At 45.4% G+C, this 20496-nt stretch overlaps 1 protein-coding gene across 4 annotated transcripts in view; it reads right to left on the bottom strand.

Moving 5' to 3' along the window:
• Nucleotides 1-1632: 1632 nt before the first annotated feature.
• Txnrd1 (thioredoxin reductase 1) overlaps nt 1633-20496 on the bottom strand; it is a 106654-nt gene continuing 87790 nt past the window's right edge. For all 4 annotated transcript variants that reach the window (XM_045151560.1, XM_045151561.1, XM_045151562.1 and 1 more), the window contains exons 12-14: nt 17140-17235; nt 15241-15375; nt 1633-3415 (exon numbers count right to left, since the gene is read on the bottom strand). In XM_045151560.1, the coding sequence (XP_045007495.1) occupies nt 3353-3415; nt 15241-15375; nt 17140-17235 (294 nt within the window). In that variant the 3' untranslated portion in view covers nt 1633-3352. The remainder of the gene's footprint in view (nt 3416-15240; nt 15376-17139; nt 17236-20496) is intronic.

Raw genomic sequence — 20496 nt, 5'->3', positions numbered from 1 at the left:
GTGGCTCTTACGCTCGCTCCTCCCCTCCTTGGCAAACTTCCCCGAGTCAGGGAGGGTGTGCTTTGCTGCTACTTGCATGCTCTCAGCAGCATCTGGATTTCCGCTTTGGTGCGTTTTGAGTATCTCAGTGTCCGTCTCCATCACCCTGGCCCAGGATGTCAGGCTCGCTATGGAAGCAGCCCTCTTGCTCATCTTCAGTTCCTCTGGAGTTTCACCTGGGCCCTGGTGGGTCATCTCCTGCCGGGGAGTCAGCTACTCTAACGTGAATCTCAAGCTCGCTCATCTTTGCCTGTTTCGCTCCACTCCAACGTAAGCCCTTGCGGATGAGCAATTCTGATGCTTTGTTCACCACGACACTCCACTGCCCAGCGCACTCGCTGGTACATAGGATCTGTCGGCAGAATGAAGAGGTGGAGACTGGCACATCCCCACACCAGCTGCACGTGAGCAAGCGCGGCGACAAGCTTAGCAAGCTGGGGGATCACTTGACTTGCGCAGTAAGCGCAATTTATTTATGTAGCAACCTGTTAGCAACCCTGGACCCCCATCTGCATCAACTACATCGCGATACACAAGTATCTGCTTCAGACAATGAAAATAAGGGGCTGAGGAGGTGGCATAGTGGTTAAAGGCTCTTGTTTGCAAAGCCTGCCAACCCAGGTTCAATTCCTCAGCCACCCATAAAAAGCCAGATGCAAAACTTGGTATCTAAACCAGGAGTGGTGGTGCACACCCTTAACCCCAGCACTCCAGAGACAGAGATAGGAGGATCCCTGTGAGTTCAAGGCCACCCTGAGACTACGTAGTGATAGTGAATGCCAGGTCAGTCACATATGCATGGGCATACCAGTTACTTGTCACTGCAAATGAACACAAGACACAAGTGCCATTTCTTTGTGTCTGGCCTTATGCGAGTACTGGGGAACTGAACCTGAGCTGGCAGGTTTTGCAGACAAGCACCTCTAACCACTGGGATATCTCCCAGCCCTCATCCTGAGAATGTTACTGAATTTACAGGAACTGAATTTCCAATTTATATTTAATTCTCTACTTATACCCAAAATATTTAGCTTATTCCAGTCAGGAAGAAAAGATGACACACCTTCACAGAGCCACGGGAAAGAAAAGGCAACAGTGATCAAACACAGTACTTGGGGCTGGAGAGATGGCTTCGTGGTCAAGGCGTTTGCCTGCAAAGCCAAAGAATCCTGGTTTGATTCTCCAGGACCCACATAAGCCAGATGTACAAAAGGGGGTGCATGCATCTGGAGTCCATTTGCAGTGGCTGAAGGAGCCGACGCACCCATTCTCTCCCTCTCTACCTCTTTCTCTCTCTCAAATACATAAATAAAATGTGTTTAAAAAAAATAAAAATAAAACAAAGCACTGGGAAGTGAGTGTGTTTTAATGGAGTGGATGGTTTTGCTCCCAAAGACCAAGGCTAATGGGTCACTGAGAGCAAACTGGACAGGAACTGCAAGAGCCACTCCAGTCTCCAAAAGGCGCCCCACAAGAGCCACTCCCTGGAGTCTGAGCACTGGCAGTTGGTTCTCCACGCTCTTCAGCGCAAAGCTGGCGGCTCACTCAGCCCTCAGGGAGCTCCCAAACCCCCACCCAATAAGAAGGCACACGTGGCATCAACACCTTTTAATGTTTCACATTTTTCTCAGAAAATTTGTAACAAAAATATATGGAATTGAAATATGAGTTACAGTACATTGGGCAATTACAGAATCTAAACAAGACAAGTCTATGGAATATCATCCTTCCTGTGGGGGCAGAACATTCTGTTCCACTGAGAATCACATGATTAGGCACAATTATCTCACACTGTCAGCCTACTGTTCAATTCTTTATAAGCTGGCAGAGCTGGGAGAAAAAAAAATTATAAAATAAATAAATAAAACTGAACATAGTCATCCCCTTCGTCCCCCTCCCCTTTCCCCCTGTCTTCATACGAGCACCCTGTGGGGCAGGTAGGTGCTCCGCTGACTGACCACCAGCAGACACAGGTTCCCTGAGGTGGCCCAGAAACGTACTTTACTCAGTACTGCAGGTAGGAAATCCGGTGTGTGGGGGGATGAAACAGGAGCTGTAAGATATGGTGGCAGGAGGCCTGACGAGCAGAGTGTGGCAAGATGGTCTACACCCAGTCTTCAGCGAGTGTGCCGTCACACACACAGCCTGGGCAGGACGATGCCACACTGGAGGGCTAACAGAGTGCAAGCACTTCTGCCAAAATCCCACCAGGCTCGTTAAACAGAAAAGTCAAACCTCTTGGTTTTTAAATGAAAATCCTTCACATCCACCTGTGTTCAAAAACAATAACTTATGACATGAACAAGTTCCTTTAAGAAGCAATTACCATAAACGATTTAAATCATACATGTGGAAAGTCCTACTTTCCTATGAACATAGTAGGAACACAGCAGAACACACACACAAAAGCAAGCTGTGCCCGTCTGGTATTTCAGCTTAAAGCCAAAGGTACCAAACCAAACCAAAACAAGACGCTTAAGCCATTTAAATGTCTTCCATCACAAATAATCCCAGCTCACGAAGGCCAGACAATAAACTAAATCAAGTGAGCCATTTTCTGCTTTCCACTGGTGTCTGTCTGCATCTAGATGCTAATCTATGCTACACCACATCCACGCGGTGCAGTATTCCTCAGGTAGCTGGCCACGCAGACATTTCCCTTTCTAAGCAGTGCTGTAGCACAGAAGGAAAATTGGCAAGAGTGAATCATGGTTTTACTTGCTTTGGACATATTACTTATGGAAAAAGACAGGGCTAAACAGGCCAGTAAACAGAGCAGTACATTTTAGTCATAGGGTAGCTTTTCTTTCAGGGGACAAACAATGTGGCTTTCGTGAGCCAACTCATCTCCCCTTCCATGCAGTAAGACTGGATCTGAGTAGTCTAGACATGACTTGCTTTTGGACAAAAGTGATTGCTAACATTTCCCATCTCTAGTACTACTAACCCCATGGAAAACAAGAAAACTAGACTTGACATTAGATAGCTGGAGAACAAGAGTAAGAAACTGACAAAAAGAGGTCAGGCTGAGCTGATCCAGCAGCTGTTCCATCACCGCCTACCACTTGGGCTTGAGGCCGGTGACTTCATGGACGCACCTCTCCGATGCACTGCCAGAGCCAGCTTGAGTTCAGTATGGAGACCCCAGTGAGACGCTGCTTGCCTTCCACTCCCCACCTCCTGCCCACGAGATCCCAGGGCACCAAGAACAGGCACCGAGAGTAGGAGCCTTGCTAATTTTGCCTGGCTGTGGGCAAGGAAACAAGCCAGTGGTTCGCAGTCTTGGCAAGAGCGTCAACACTGGGGCTTAACCTCAGCAGCCGGCCTGCAGGATGTCTCCCCCGGAGCGCTTGGTCACCGACAGCGTGGTGAATACCTGCAGGGCAGAGGAAAAGGGCATGACGTCATAGTGTGAGCGGACGAGTTCACAGGTGATACCACATGCATCACAATAGCCGGGAGACTTCGATAAGTGTCCGTTAACCCATCGTGAAGCGCCAGCATGCTCATGTGGGCGGCCTGACGACACAGTCACAGCCCGCGTGTGCCTTCCTGATGGCTCTCTCCACTCCTTTCCTAACTCCTGGTTTCTTTTGAGTTTTGTTTTGTTTTTTTTAACTTACGTGTACATGACATGATGGTGCATACATTATTCTAGGACCAGATTTCCTGAGTCTCTACTGTACTGTACTTACCCACAGCACAAATTATTTCAGATTCTTACTTTTTTTTTTTTCCTCCTGAATGAAAGGGAAATTCAATGGCTCTTGAACACAGGGTTGGGCCAAACTGTCTAACAGTGAAGGCGTCATGAGTCACCTATGCAGACTCTGTCTGCGGCCACATGAGCTGCGGCCGATCCCCACTGTGCACTATGCCATGTCCCAGACGCCCCACGCCCGGAGCGCTGGACGCACACGACAGGCCCCGAGCAGGCGAAGCTCTCTCAGGCGGTGAGAAATGAGCTGTTTCGCATCTTTAAGCATCTGGTGGCCATGGGGCACACGGCCTTAACAGCTAGTGACAACTTTTATTCACCTTAGTGAACTGACCCAGTTCATACCTGCCCCATGAAAGTTACAGAGTCTAGTTTGGCAAATCTAGAGTGGGGCCCAAGATACTCATTTTCAGCCAAGAGCCCTAAGTGATTCTGAGGCAGGACAGAAACACAGGAAACAAGGGGACACAAGAAGAAAAGGGATCTTCATTCTGGAATCCTCTGGCCAGCTGAGAATTAAGGATGCTGACGCAATTTACAACTGCTTAAGACCTTTCTCCTTTCTCAGTTGTAGCCTGCTATTTTCTAGGACTCTAATCAGAAACTTCCAAGTTCCACCCCCCCCCCAATAACCCTAGTGACTTCTGCTTTGATTTTAGCAGATCACAGTCCATCCCAAGGTACCTCCAGTCACCACAGACTCTCACTGATCAACAGAAAGGAAGAAAGGGTTCTTACCTCTTGACACTTAACATAAGAGCCAACCACGTGGCATATGTGGCTAGTGATAAGCCACCTCCCTTGGGAAGCCCAGACCCACAGCTGGCTGTCTTCTTTCCCTACTCTGGCGCAAGTCCTACTTTCTCTTAACCCTCACGCTTAAATTCTGCATAAAAATATCTTTAATAAATTCTGACTGCTTCACACTGGCTGTGTTGAAGCTGAGTCTTGGGTTTGTCTCAGTGGAGGTCCCAAGGGAACACCTCAGGGGTTGACAGCATGGAGCTGGGTTTGATCCCCAGTTCGCAGATAAAGCCAGATGCACTAAGTGGCGCACACTCAGTTCGTTTGCAGTGGCAGGAGGCCCGTGTGCCTGCACGCATCCTCTCACTGTCCTCTCTCCAGTGAGAACAGGGACAGCTAGACGGCTTGAGCGGGATGGATGGTGTCTGTGAAGGCTGGGAAATTGGGAGGCAGAACCCCAGAGAAAGGACATCACCCACACGAAGAACCCCAGAAATCCTCACAGGTCCCTCGGTGGGATGGACTCTCAACCCATCGGAGCTCACTGGGAGCAGAAGCCTCAGGAAGGCGGGCGGGCGGAGGGGCAGCCCTGCAGTCCAAGCTCTGCAGAGCATGCTAACACACTCGAGGTCCATCTCAAAGGGTCAAACAGACCCACAAGGAACTAAGTAACTGCCTGCACTCGTCCAAGGGCGACAAGAAAACATTGCCCCCATACAAGTTCAAAGAAAACAACCTGTCAACCTAGAATTCTGGTCAACAATACCCTTCCAACAAGAGGCCTAAGAAAGACATTTTCAGACAAATGCAAGCTAAGTGACTTTGTTTGTAGCTGACTCACTGCAAAAGCGTGTTGATGTAACACCAGGCTGGCCTTGGACACCATTTCCTTATACTCTGCCTTGTCACGTCACTTGTCCAGGAACCCATTCTCTCAGCCCGCCCCTTTCCATCGGCTTTCTCCTTTCAACATTTCTCCCTAACTTCATGGGCACATCCTGAGCTGCTGGCACTTAGGATCTGTTTTCACTGTCATTTCTCTGCCCCAGTCCAGCCTCACACTCCACTAAAACACCCCCCTGTGGCTTGAGAACCTGCCCACCGCACCCCACTCTCCCGCTCTGCAGCGCTGTTGGTTTCCCTACCTGTCCCCAACCCTCTCCCTTTCTGGTCTCCACAGCGTGCTCGCGTGTGTCACCGCACCTTGCTGCGCAGTACCAGCACCGTCCACAGGGGTGACGCCACGAAGGCGAGCAAGCTCCACCTGGCATCACTCCTAGTTCTCAGGGTCCACTTTTCCTGCCCAGCACAGAGAGCTCATAGCCTTGGTGGCACACCAGGAAAACCTTTTCACCTACTTTTTGTCCCTTTATCAAGTCTCAAAAGCAAGTTAGTTTCTTTCTAGGGAGGCTTGGTTTGGTTCCATTTCTGAGATTGTCTCACTCCGAGGCCTAGGACAACCTGAATCTGTCTGTAGCTCGGAAAGGTTTCACACTCATAGCAATTCTTTTGCCTCAGCATCCCAAATGTTGTTGTTACAGGCATGAGGCACCACTTTTTAACATAAAGAGGAAAGAGTAAGAAATCAGGCTATTTTATCTGATGTAGTCCAAAGCATCTGATTATGATACAAGGGCCATCTATCCAGTACAAAGAGGATCAAGTCTAAGAAAGGCTTCTGGTGTGTTTTAGCCTAGATGTAAAAACAAGGCCCTCCCTGTCCTAGACACTAACATACACCAGCACTACTGCACAAATTGAGGCTTAAGTACATATGGCCAATATCTTAAAATATTTCAAATATGAACCTAGAAGAAAATGTGGATAATTCACATACAAAAACAGTAATTATGGAGCTTATTCTTGTTAGCAAAGATGTGAAAATCCTTGAAGTAGTTATTTCTTTTGTACTTACTATAGAAAAAGTACATTCACACTGAATTTTGCAACATTCTCATTAGCACTCTTAAATTCAATGCTGATGGCATTGTAAATGAGCACAACATTTTTTTTGAAAGGGAATATAATTCTTTTGTTTAAAAAATGTGTGAGCATGGATGAGGACAGGGAGACAATCTATGATAATGAAAATAGCTGTGAGGACAACAGTACTATGAACAATTTAACACACCATCAAACATGGTTTCTTTTCATTTTTTATAAAGGGTGGAAATAAAGAACAGGAGTATATGTCTACACAAATGCTAGCTTCAGAAATCTTCAAGTTTCAATTTCTCAAAACTGATTTTGAAATATATTTGAACACAGAACTAACCCATCAAGAAGTGGGAGATTTTAAAAAAGAGCTACTACTTTCTTATGCTGACGACACGCCTATTAAAAGGATGGAAGAAGTCAAGCTATCATTGTTGATCCGTCTAAATGAACAACTGGACAGAGTTAATTTTGACAGAGAATTTCATTCATTTATAGCATTTTAGAGTTTTCATAAAAACGTGTCTTTTTAGCAGGGCATGGTGGTGCACGCCTTTAATCCCAGCACTCGGGAGGCAGAGGTAAGAGGATCACCGTGAGTTCAAGGCCACCCTGAAACTACACAGTGAATTCCAGGTCTGTGTGGATCAGAGTGAGACCCTAACCTTGAAAAACAAAACAAACAAACAACAACAAAAAAAAAAAACATGTCTTTTTGTCGTTGTTATTGTTTCTTTCCAAGGTAGGGTCTCACTTGAGCCCAGGCTGACTTGGAATTCACTATATATTCTCAGGATGGCCTCAAACTCATGGTGATCCTCCTACCTCTACCTCCTGAGTGCTGGTAATAAAGGCATGCAACCAGCTAAAAATGTGTCTTTTTAAAAAAATGACCATGGGGGCAGGTCACACGCCTTGAATGCCAGCACTCAGGAGGCAGAGGCAGGAGGATCACTGTGAGTTCAAGGCTACCCAGAGACTACATAGTGAATTTCAGGTCAACCTGGGCTAAAGCAAGACCCTACCTCAAAGGAAACACACACACACACACACACACACACACACACACACACACACACAAATAAAAACAAAAAAGCTAACAAATGTCATGGGACTCAGCAGTTAAAGACACTTGCTTGCAAAAGCCTGATGGCCCAGGTTCAGTTTCCTAGTATCCATGTAAAGTCAGATGCACCAAATGGCCCATGTATCTGAAGTGCATTTGCAGTGGCAGAAGGCCCTGTCATGCCCATTCTTTCTCCCTCCCCTGCCTGCCTCTTTCTGTTTCACCATATCTCAAATAAATAAATAAAATATTTTTTAAGGACTAGAGAGATGGCTTCACAGTTAAGGTGTTTGTCTGTGAAGCCTAAGGGCCCAGGTTCTACTCTCCAGATCCCACATTAGGCAGATGCACAAAGGTGAGGCAAAAGCAAGGTCTCAAATGACCACTAGGTGGCGCAAGCATCTGGGGTTCAATTGCAGTAACTGAGGCCCTGGCATACTAATTCTCTCCCTCTCTCACTCTAAAATAAATAAATATAAAATAAATAAATAAATAAAATAAATAGGGCTAGAGAGATGGCTCAGCAGTTAAGGCATTTGCTTGCAAAGCCAAAAGATCCTGGGTCGATTCTCCAGGATCCATGTAAGCCAGATGCACAAGAGGGCATATGTGTCTGGAGTTTGTTTGTAGTGGCTGGATACCCTGGCACACCCATGTTCCCTCTCTCTCTCATAAATAAATAAAAAACATACATACATACATACATACATACATACATACATACATACATACATACATACATACGTAATCTGGGGGCCAGAGAGAGTACTCAGTGGTTAAGGTGCTTGCCTGTAAAATCTAATGATCCAGTTCAATATCCCAGCACCCACATAAAGCCAGCTGCACAATGGTGGATGTGTCTGGAGTTCTTTTGTAGTGGCTAGAGGCCCTGTCTGATAGACCCATTCTCATTCTTTCTCTCTCTCTCCATATGATAAATAAAAAAAATAAATAAAAGACCATGGAGGGGCACCTCTCAAAAACAGAGGACACTTACACAAAACCATCGTAAAAGGAGGAAAAGATCATGACATCAAAATAAAAGAGACTAAGAGGGGGAAGGGATATGATGGAGAATGGAGTTTCAAAGGGAAAGTGGGGGGAGTGTATTACCATGGGACATTTTTTATAATCATGGAAGTTGTTAATAAAATAAAATATACTAGAAGAAAAGGACAGTTACAAAAAGTCAAGTGCTGCTAGAGATCTGTGACTTCCTATCTGGCCCATACGTTCCTCATCCACTCTTTAGAATGAGATTATATTTAATATCAAAGTAAAAGCAACACAAAACAAAAACCCTTGATGTTTGGCATCAGAAATTTGAGGGCATTTCTTGTTTACTGCTGTTGTTGATGTTTTCCTGACAGCATTTTACTGTATACACCGCCAGGCTGGCCTAGAAGCATGTAGCCCAAGCTGGGCTCAAACTTGCACTCTGCCTGTTCCCACCTCCTGAGTAGCTAGGCCAGGTGGCCCACAACATGATAGCCAGCCTCATTTTAACACATTTTAAAAAGGGATATTTTTAGGCCGGGTGTGGTGGCGCACACCTTTAATCCCAGCACTCGGGAGGCAGAGGTAGGAGGATTGCCATGAGTTCAAGGACACCCTGAGACTACATAGTTAATTCCAGGTCAGCCTAGACCAGAGTGAGACCCTACCTCGAAAAACCAAAAAAAAGGGGGGGGGGGATATTTTCAAATCTTTCTGCCCGAGCTATTGTTTCCCCTTCCAAGTAAAGTTGATTAGCTGAAATTACTCAACACTGCATGTAATCAGTTTCCTACTCAATGACAGCTGCCTCCAAGTCCAGAGTAAACTGGCCCCACCAATATCTCACCCTGAGCAGCAGTCAGGCATTTGATACTCCAGGGGCTGGAGGCGCCTCAGAGGCCTCCAGTCAAAACAACAGTGGACCTTTGCTTTTCTTGAAAAACTCCACAAGGAAGCCCTCTGGAAATCTCCCTGTCTAAAGATCAAAGACCTGAGGAATTTGTCTAGTAAATGGTTACTCCTCTGAGGCGAACAATGCACGTTCCTACGTACTGGATCTCTCAAAGCCTAGGACTCTCCTCCATACTGTCTATGTGGCATTCTTAGCAAGGCAACAGGGGAAATTGTCTCCATTTTACCTCACCTGCACACTCAGCTTCACTGAAAAGCATTTGTTGGGCTTACAATTCAAGTCCATGAGTCTGTACAACACTGACACTGCCACCAAAAAATCATTTCCTATTTTCAAGTTCAATGCCAGTAATGGAGTGTCAGCAAGGAGTGCCTGGGTTTGAATCCCAGCTCCACCACTGGATAACCGAGGGCAAAGTTCTCACCTCTTTGCCCACCATGCCCTGTCTGTAATGTGTAGACGGTGCCCTTCAGCGCCCGATGCTCGAAGGAAGCTAACACACGGGAGGCACCGTGCTGATGCAAACAGGCCCTCGGGAAGCTAGCGCTCACTGTCGTTCTCCTGAAGCCTCGCCTCTCACTTCCTGCCTCAGGCCACAAGCCTGGACCATTCGTTCTAGCTTCTTCTCTTGTCCCATTTACAATCAGCTGTTGATCCTGTAACCTACTTCCACTGGCATCTTTCCATTTCTATGTCACCATCCATCTGGCCACAGTATCATTTTCTATTTTGCCTACACTAAATTCATCACCATGGCTTAGCAGTTAAAAGGCTTGCTGGCAAAGCCCGAGGACCCAAGTGTGATTCCCCACAAGGTGGCATATGCATCTGGAATTTGTTTGCAGTGGATGGAAACCCTGGCATGCTCATATTCTCCCACACCTTCTCTCTGCCTCTTTCACTCTCTCAAATAAATATTTTTTTTAAAAAATCACTGGATTTTCCACTACACTGCCTTCCAAGCACATCTCCCTCAGTATAAATGAAGGGATTTGGAGACTTTCCAGGTAGCTGAGACAGAGACGCTGGGAGCAGGGCGTGAGCAGGTGGCACAGATAGTGTTACGCTGTCCGAGGCACTGCTCCCATGTGGCTGCTCTAGAGTCACAGCCTTTCTAAAAGCCAGGAAGCATAAGGAGATCATGTTGCTGAAGGTACTCTAGTAATTCAGCAAAGCTGAGAGGATCACGGGAGCTCCACCCCCACAATGTTTGTGTTTATATTTTAGGAGGGAAGAGTGTTTTTTAAAGGTAGGATTCCCGGCTGGCCTCGAATTCACAGAGATCCTCCTGTCTCTGCCCCACGAGTGCTGGGATTAAAGGTGTCTGCCACCATGCTCAGCTTGAAAGCTGGCTGGTTAGAAAGGGAAACCCAGGCTTGCTAGTGCCATCTGAAATCAGGCACTCTTGTGACAGAGCAGGTGACATAAGGGAACGGAAATAAACTCCAGGTGGTTGCCATCAAAACAAACTCACTGTAGGACACGCAGCGGGTCCTGGCAAATAGCAAGCTGGCTGTGCTGAGAAGAGAACCCCACATGCTGCGTCCGTGTGTCTACCTAAGTCCCCGAGACACAGTCCACACAAGCTGCACTTGGATTCCCTATGCTATATACTTACCACAGTCCTGTTATTTGTCATACTGGACTATAACTGGCACTTTACTCATCTGCTTCCATATCATACCAGGCACGTGGTTTCACAATAAAAATGTTCACAGAAGAATATTATGCCCCCACCCGTTTTTCCGAGATAGGGTCTCATATAGCCCAGGCTGGCCTCCAACTCACCACAGAGCTAAAGGTACCTTGCTTGAACTCCTGATCAGCCTGCCGCACCTGGAAGTGCTGGAGTGAGTACCGGTGTACACTACCATAGCTGGCTCACACATTCCTTCTTTTTATTTATTTATTTGGCAGAGAAAGAGGGAGAGGGAGAGAGAGAGAGAGAGAGAGAGAGAGAGAGAGAGAGAGAGAGAGAGAGAGAGAGAGAGAAGGGTGTGCCAGGGGCTCCATCCACTGCAAATGAACTCCAGGCCCCTTGTGAATCTGGCTAACGTGGGTCCTGGGGAATCGAACCTGGGTCCTTTGGCCGTGCAGGCAAACACCTTAACCACTAAGCCATGCCTCCATCCCTCACACACTTCTTTAAAATCCTACTAACTGCTACCCATGTGGAAGAAGTAAGGTAAGTTTGGGCCTCTAGCTGACAGATCTGCCTCCTCACAGCCTTTCTGCTTCGCAGCACTCACGCTCACCCTGCCAAGCGGGACCTGCAGCGTGCCTTGCTGCTGGGTCACGCCTCAACGCACCCGAGTGAGGCCTTACCGTATAGCACACAGCAAGCCGCTGCTTCCCAGCAGCCCAAGGGCTCAATTCAGTTATTTAAAAAACATGTATGTATGTATGTATGTATATGTATATATATACATACATACATACACACACACACACACACACTCTTATCTGCAGAGAAACTCTTCATTCATCCGGGGTGAGTGTTGCTCTCTGGAAGGATCATGGGCTGGCACCTAAATTGTTTACATTTGCCCACTATTGTGGGTTGAGAATTGTGGCTCCTTAAAAGATATGATCAAGCCTGGAAGGAAGGCTTAGCTATTAAGGTGCTTACCTGCAAAGCCTAAAGACCAGGTTCAATTCCCCAGAACCCATGCAAGCCAGATGTACAGGTGATATACATGACTGGAGTTCACTTGCAGTGGCCAGAGGCCCTGGCATGCCCATTCTCTCACTCAGTCTCTCATAAATAAATGATAAATAAATAAGATATGATCATATCCTAAACCCCAGGTACCTGTGAATGTAACTCTACTTGGACTTTTTTTTTTTTCAAGGTAGGGTCTCACTCTAGATCAGGCTAACCTGGATCTCACTCTGTAGTCTGAGGCTGGCCCCTCCAACTCAAAGCAACCCTCCTACCTCTGCTGGGATTACAGGTGTGTGCCACCATGCCCAGCTCTACAAGGATATTAAAATGAGGTCACGCTGGGTTACAATGTGCCCTAGTCTAACCACTGGTATCCTTTTAAAAGGAAGGAGATCTGGACACAGACATGGAGGAGACACAACCACACCACACAAAGGCAGAGGCTGAAATGGAGTCTGAATACAGCAGGCAACTCCATGGATGGCCAGAGTGACCAGAAGCTGGAAGGAGAGAAAGGACTCTGATTATTCCCAAGCCTTTGGAAAGAACACAGCCTTGCAACCACGTGATTCTGGCTTTCCAGCCTCCAGATCAGTGAGAGGAATTAATGTCTATTGTTTCAAACAAGCCCATTTGTGATGCTATGTTATGGCAGCCCTAGGAAATTAATCCACTCCAAACAAAAAAGCTCACCAGCTCCTTCCCCACATAGGTTCTCTGAGTCATCACACTGAATAAAAGATACCGCACACTGTTTGAGAGCACTAATCTAGAATCCAGTCTTTCAAGCTTTTTGAAGCTTAGTTGGTTTTTTTTTTTAATTTTTTTATTGAGGTAGGGTCTCACTCTAGCCCAGGCTGACCTAGAATTCACTATGTAGCCTCAGGGTGGCCTCGAACTCACAGTGATCTTCCTACCTCTGCCTCCCAAGTGCTGGGATTAAAGGTGTGCGCCACCATGCCCAGCTGAAGCTTAGTATTTTTTCTTTAACAATAACAACAGCTTCTATGAATTACGCCACAATCTTTCTCTAATATGCTGTTTAGAGAAACAGATTAATATTTTATGTTTCACCAAGCCAAATGCATATTAATGTTGAGTAGGACACCATCTGTAAGACAATGTGAAAAGAAGACAAACTATTTTTCCATGGTGTTTCCTGAATGTACGTGTGTGCATGTGTGCATATGTGCATGGAGAAGACAGGGCTGATATAGAGTCTTCCTCAGTCACTCTCCATCTTATTTTTATTTTTGGTTTTTCAAAGTCTCACTCATAACCCCAGCTGACCTGGAATTCACTGTATAGTCTCAGGGTAGCCTTAAACACACAGTGATCCTCCTACCACTGCCTCTGAGTGCTGGGATTAAAGGCATACGCCACCACGCCTGGCTTCCATCTTGTATTTTAAAATAAGACAGGGTGTCTCACTAAACCTAGAGCTCACTGATGGCTGGCTGGCTACTAAAGCCCTATGAATCCATCAGTCCCTGCCTCCCAGGGCTGGGATTACAGGCATGTGCCACCATACCTGGCATTTACATGGATGCTGGTGATCTGAGCTCAGTCCTTCTCCTTCTGCAGCAAGCACTTTACCTACTGAGCCATCTCCTCAGCCTTTTGGTCAGTGAGCCCCAGCAATTCAAGTCTTTGCCCCCCACCATTACAAACTACATGGCCATACCCATCTTTTTTTTTTTTTTTTTTTAAGTTTGCTGTTGTTTAATTTTTATTTATTTGAGACAGAAAGAGAGAGAGAGAGAGAATGGGCATGCCAGGGTCTCTAGCTGTTGCAAATGAACTCCAGACACATGTGCCACTTTGTGCATCTGGCTTATATGGATCCTAGGGAATCAAATCTGGGTTCTCTGGCTTTGTAGGCAAGTGCCTTGACTGCTAATCCATCTTTCCAGCTCTGTACCCATCTTTTTTGACCCAGGTCCTGGGAAGTGGGGCTTGGGACAGTCTCAGGTTCCCCCAGGCCCACAGGCCTAACCAGCAAGTGCTCTTCACCACTGAGTCATCCACCTCCCGCTCCTACAGGGTGGTGTTTTTTTTTCCTTAAACATTTTATTAGCTGGGCATGGTGGTGTACATCTTTAATCCCATTACTTGGAGGGCAAAGGTAGGTGGATCACTGTGATTCAAGGCCAGCCTGGGACTACAGAATGAGTGCCAGGTAACCCTGGGCTACAGCAAGTGAGACTCTACCTTGAAAAACCAACCTCCCCTCCCCCCAAAATGTTTATTTATTTATTTCAGAGACAGACAGTGAGTACGGGAATGCCAGACCCTCCTGTCACTGCAAACAAACTCCAGATACATGGGCACTTTGGGCATCAAGCTTATGTGGGTACTGGGGAATTGAACCTGGGCCATCAGGCTTTGCAAGCAAGCACCTTTAACTGCTGAGCCATCTCTCCAGCACCCTTTCATGTCTTTTAAAAACTAACATTTCATATGCTCAACAAAGAGTTCAGTTGTAACCACAAACACAATCATAAAAAGAAGCCAGCCAGTTTTCAAGTCACAGAACAAAGTCTGTTAAGAAGGTGCTTGTGCACACGCACGCACAGACACACATGTTCTCCCGTGGCATACGCCCTGGAAACCACTGGCTACGGCACAGATCAAAGCTGTCATTAGCAACTCTACACCTAAGCTGCCACCTCCCACACAACCACACTTGGCTACTGATCCCACAAAATTCAAACCCTAGATGATGGTTGACAAGAAAAAAACACTGACACCTAGAGGCTGGATGGTCAAGTCCCAGTTTCCCTGTCATTTGCTTGATAGTTAACAAGGTGCGTTTTCCAATCTCTTCTTTGATACCAAAAACTAAAGAGGCACCGTATCATGCAGCCTTGAGGGTAACCTGGACAACTAAGGCAGAAGTTGCACAGTCTAGGAGATATACTAAGTAAAAGATGTAAAGCACATCTCTAAATCATCCTCAGATTTCTCTACTTAGAAACATGACAGAAGTCTCCAGTTTATACCAGCAGCGATGAATATCTGGAAAAGGAAGTTAATTTTTGAAGCCAGGCCTTCTCCAAGGCATTCACATCACTATCAGCTGGCCAAGAGATACAGTCCTAGGTCTGCCACACCAAGCACCAATCGTGGTTTTTACAAATGGAGCTGGGATGTAGAGGACGCACCTCTGCACAGACAGGGTGGATTCCAATCGTGCTGTCCAGCTGCTGTTTGGTCAGTCCACACTTGAGTGCAGCTGCAAAGCCCTGGGTCACTTCTCCAGCATTGGGACCCAGAACATGAAAGCCCACGACACGTTCCTAAAATATAAAATGAAGAAATAGAAGGAAGCTGGATTATTATCCCTTCCTAACAGCCTGGAGTACCTCCCCAACCTATTCTAAGAATCCCACTTCAGCAGTGGCCAGACCTTCTGTTAGGGTTTGCTACTGCCTTGATGTATACTTATGTAAAACTACTTTAAAGGTTTTATTTTATTTTTTTTATTTGCAAGAAGAGAGGGAGAGAGAATGGCCACACCCAGGCTTCCTGTCACTGCAAACAACTCCAGATACACATGCCACTTGTGCAACTGGCTTTATGTGGGTACTGGGGAAATGAACCCTGGCCAGCAGGCTTTGCAAACAAGCGCCTTTAACAGCTAAGCCAATCCCCAGCCCTGTAAAGCTACATTTAATAAAGTCTAGAGAGAAAAAGAAAACTCTATGTAGCCGTTCCTTCTGTCAGTGGCATAGCTGCAGTACGTAACTTGACGGTGATCTTTTCTGTAGCTGATCCAAGGCAATGTGACCTAAAACTCTGCATTGGCAAAACACATTCTAGAGCAGTAGTTTCTACACAAGACATGTGACTTAATGACAGTAAAATCTCTAGATTTAGATAACTTCAAAGCCGTTTCTGTGCTAAGGATGTGGCTCACCATGTGCTTAGCACGCACCAAGACCCTTTGTTCAATCCCTAACATAGATGAGCTGACTTACCTCCTGCCTCCTTCCCTAGACTTAGTTTTCTATAAACAACCAGGACCCCTCCTGGGAGGGAGGTCTTTCATAGGACCTAAACATTGTGGTTGGTCAAGTTCAGCTCCTAGAACTTGGTGTCAGAGTTAGCCTCTTCCTGAGACAGACCCTAGCCCTAGCCAACCAGCTGTCCCTCTGGCTCACCTAAGCTGGAAGACAGCCTACCTCTGTAAGGTTCAAATACCTTTGCAAGGGGAGGGCAGGCTCTCTGACCACTTGGGAACTTCCAGATGGGGGTCAGTTTTTCCAGCTAGGTTGAGCCAAGAGGAAGGCTCCCTAACCCTTACTCTCTACATGGATTCTTTATCCCCATGTGGCAAGAGCTCCTTGAACTTGATACGTGGCTCTATTCTGACCACATGACACTTGCCTTTCTGTTAGTAATTGACCTGTAGGTCGTTGCAGCTGCGCAGATTCCATCAGAGGGCATGGGCTTTTGCTCTCCTGCTTGCTCCCCTCACTGCCCCCTTTCCTGGATTTCTAACAAGTACAGACTTTCCTGCCTTTCTTTACATTCAGGGATCCACTCACCCTAACTGTACCCCTCTCATGGTGACTTATACCCATAATCCCAATACTTGAGAGGCTAAGGAAGCAGGACAGTCAGGAGTTTGAGAACAGCCTGAGCTACATAGTAAATTCCAGGCTGGTGGTGGCTTGTGCCTGTCGTCCCAGCACCAGGGAATGGGCCACTAGCCAGGTAGTGGGGTGTAGAGCTTCCCTTTGATATCAGACACACCCTACCTGCAGAGACCCCTAAGACAGCTGCCCAGCATGGCTTCCCCTGTCAGGAGTCTTAAAGAAATACTTGATAGGAGAGACTGTGCTTGGGTACAGCCCAGCTTCTTCAGAGGCAGCTAACAGTCTTCACTGGTACATGTGGGCCACAGCAAGGGTCCCATGTCAACTAGAGTATGTCCCATAGTACCTCAGGAGCACTGCTTCCATGCAAGGACTCTGAGGATCAGGGTTTTAAGTGTCACAGGGTCAGACACAAACAGAAAAAAGCTAAACAAAACTACTAGGACAGATCATTGCACTTACGTTGTCTTTAAGGTTACAGACTATTTTTGCATAACATTTGTTGTTATCTCTTGATGGAACTGTCCATTCTAGTGGCCAGAAGAAACTATGGTAAACCTGCAAAAATAAGAATAATTTAAATTCATAACCTTAAGTTGTCAAATATTAGCTATAGTGAACAACAGTGAAGTACTTTAAAATAATGAGACTTTCATTAAACAATAAAAATTCATGGAATAAGGCTAGAGAGATGGTTTAGTGGTTAAGGCACTTTCCTGCAAAGCCAAAGGACCCAGGTTCAATTCCCCAGAACCCACATAAACCATGATACACAGGTGGCACATGCACTTGGAATTTGTATGTAGTGGCAAGAGGCCTTGGCATGCCTATTCTCTGTCTGCCTCTCTCTCTCTGTCAAATAAATTAATTAATTAAATACTTTTTAGATATTCATGGAGGGCTAGCTTAGTGGTTAAGGTGCCTGCTGCAAAGCCTAAGGATCCAGATTTAATTCTCCATAACCCACATAGGCCAGATGCACATGATGCACATACATCTGGAGTTTGTTTGCAGTGGCTACAGCACCTGGCACTCCCATTCTCTCTCTGTCCTCTCTCTAAAAATTAAATAAATAAAATAAAATATTTTTCAAAAAAATTCATGGAATAAACAGGACCTGATTAAAAAAATAACTTGAAACTTATTGTCAAGACATTTTTGCTTAATTATATCTCAACCACAAGAGTAAACCATAAGTAGTAATGACAGAAAGACCAAAGGAATGAAGAAAGCAGCTATGTAATTACTGTCTTATGTTACGCACAAATACACAACTCAATACCATCGTTACCTTATGGGAATGATAATTTTGCATATGAAGTAAGTAAGGTGCTAGATACAATTACAGCAATTATCCAGCTCCCTTGCTCAATGTTTCCAAAAAGTTATTTCTTTGTTTGGCATTATCCCATAGAATAGGAGGAAGAAAATGAAGAGAAAGAGAGGGAAGGAAAAGGGCTGAAGAGATGGCTTAGTGGTTAAGGTGCTTGCCTGCAAAGACTGAGGACTCAGGTTTGACTACCAGGACCAACATAAGCCAAATACACAAGGTGGTGCATGTGTCCAGAGTTTATTTTCAGTACTTGGAGGTCCTGACACACCCATTCGCTTTCTCTCTCCTCCTCTCTGTCTGCCTCTATCTCTCAAATAAATTAAATAAAAGAATATCAGAAGTCATAAAATAAATTAATTAATAAAATGTTTTTAAAATAGAGAGGGAGTAAGCCAAGGAACCCTGATTCAACTTCTAAATGACAAGGACTTATTTCCTCCTCCAACCACTGGCTTCAGTGCAAAACAACATGATTGGCTATCTTTAGAAAGTACTGGTCTGCTGTGTAACAATTTCGTTAAATGTGTATATTATTTATTTATTTATTTTGGGGTTTTGAGGGAGTATCTCGCTCTACCCCAGGCTGACCTGGAATTCACTATGTAGTCTCAGGGTGGCCTCGAACTCACGGCAATCCTCCTACTACCTCTGCCTCCTGAGTGCTGGGATTAAAGGCATGCACCACCATGCCCAGCTAAATGTGTGGATTATAAAGTTGAATACATAGTATCACAAATTTATGTAGGGAAAAGATTAGAACAATAAAGATTAAGCCACTGCAATCCAACTCCAGACGCTTGCACCACCTAGTGGGCATGTGCAACCTTGTGCTTGCCTCACCTTTGTGTCTGGCTTACATGGGATCTGCAGATTTGAACATGAATCCTTAGGCTTCCAAGACAAGCACCTTAACCACTAAAACATCTTTCCAGTTCAGATTAAAACAATTATAAATTATTACTTATGGTCAGGGCAGTAGAACTATAGTTTTTAGTTTTATTTCCTCACTTTATTATATTTTCCTTATTTCCAACAATATAATTTTAACAATCCAAAGAAATAAAAATAGTTGTGTTTTTTTAAGCAGAAGGAATTATTATTATTTGGTCATCTGGAAAAACAGGAACAGAAAAGGTAAATCAAACAAAAGTACTGTTTCATTACTAAGTATTTTTTAAAATGCTAAGTGTACTACGTACGGTCATCAAAGTAAATTCCCTTGTTCACAGACAGTACATACAAGAGTACTGCAGGTGTGGAGGGAGGGCACTCAACTACCTCAATTGGCTAGGGAACATGAGTATTTATAGAGGACACATAGGAGAAAGGGAGGATTGGGCTGGTGAGGTGGCTTAGCGGTTAAGGTGCTTGCCTGCAAAGTCAAAACACCCAGGTTCAATTCCCCAGGTCCCATGTAAGCCAGATGCACATAGTGGCACATGCATCTGGAGTTCATTTGCAGTGGCTGGAGGCCCTGGCACGTACATTCTCTCTCAAATAATAAAAAAAATTTTAAAAAAGAAAGAGGACCAAGGCTCAGGGTCTAATGCGGAAGAGGTAGCAGAAAGAATGTTAAGAGTCAAAGGAAGGGTTGTATTCCTTACAACGTGCTCCCTCCAGACAAAAAATTGGCCTCGATATCCATGACCTCATAATGCCTGACACTACCTACATAACACCATCATAAGAGGAGGGAAGGATCATGGCATTCAAATAGAGAGACTTATTGAGATGGGGAGTGGATGTGATGGAGAAGGGAATTTCAAAGGGGAAAGGGGGGAGGGGGGTATTACCATGGGATATTTTTTATAATCATGGAAAATGTTTAATAAAATTGAGAAAAAAATAAAGAGGATAAAAAAATCAACAGGGAAAGCATAACTTGTGAACATGAACAATGTTTATAAAGAAGTTTTTCATATTACTTTACAATTTCTCTGTACATATGAAACTGCTTTAAATTTTTTTTTCTTTATTTTTATTAGAATATGGGCGTGCCAGAGCCTCAAGCCACTGCAAACGAACTCCAGACACATGTGACCCCTAGTACCTCTGGCTAACATGGGTCCTGGGAAATTGAGTCTTGAACCAGGGTCCTTAGGCTTCACAGGCAAGCACTTAACTGCTAAGCCATCTCTCCAGCCCATGCTTTAAACTTTTGATGAAGAAAAATTACAAATATTAAAGGAAAAGGAGGGGTGGAGAGATGGCTTAGCAGTTAAGGCACTTGCCTGCAAAGCCAAAAGACCCAGGTTCAATTCTCCAGGGCCCACATAAGCCAGATACACAAGGTGGCACATGCATCTGGAGTTGGTTTGCAGTGGCTGGAGGCCCTGGCATGCCCATCCTCTGACTTTCTCCATGTGCCTCTTTCTCTCTCTCAAATAAATAAATAACACAACACTCAGGAGGCAGAGGTAGGAGGATTGCTGTGAGTTCAAGGCCACCCTGAGACTCGATAGTGAATTCCAGGTCAGCCTGGGATA

This window comes from Jaculus jaculus, chromosome 6 (assembly GCF_020740685.1).
Source record: "Jaculus jaculus isolate mJacJac1 chromosome 6, mJacJac1.mat.Y.cur, whole genome shotgun sequence".
In the NCBI taxonomy this organism is placed as follows: Eukaryota; Metazoa; Chordata; class Mammalia; order Rodentia; family Dipodidae; genus Jaculus; species Jaculus jaculus.
Note: the sequence above shows the minus strand (reverse complement) of the source record. Positions and strands in the feature narration are given on the sequence as shown.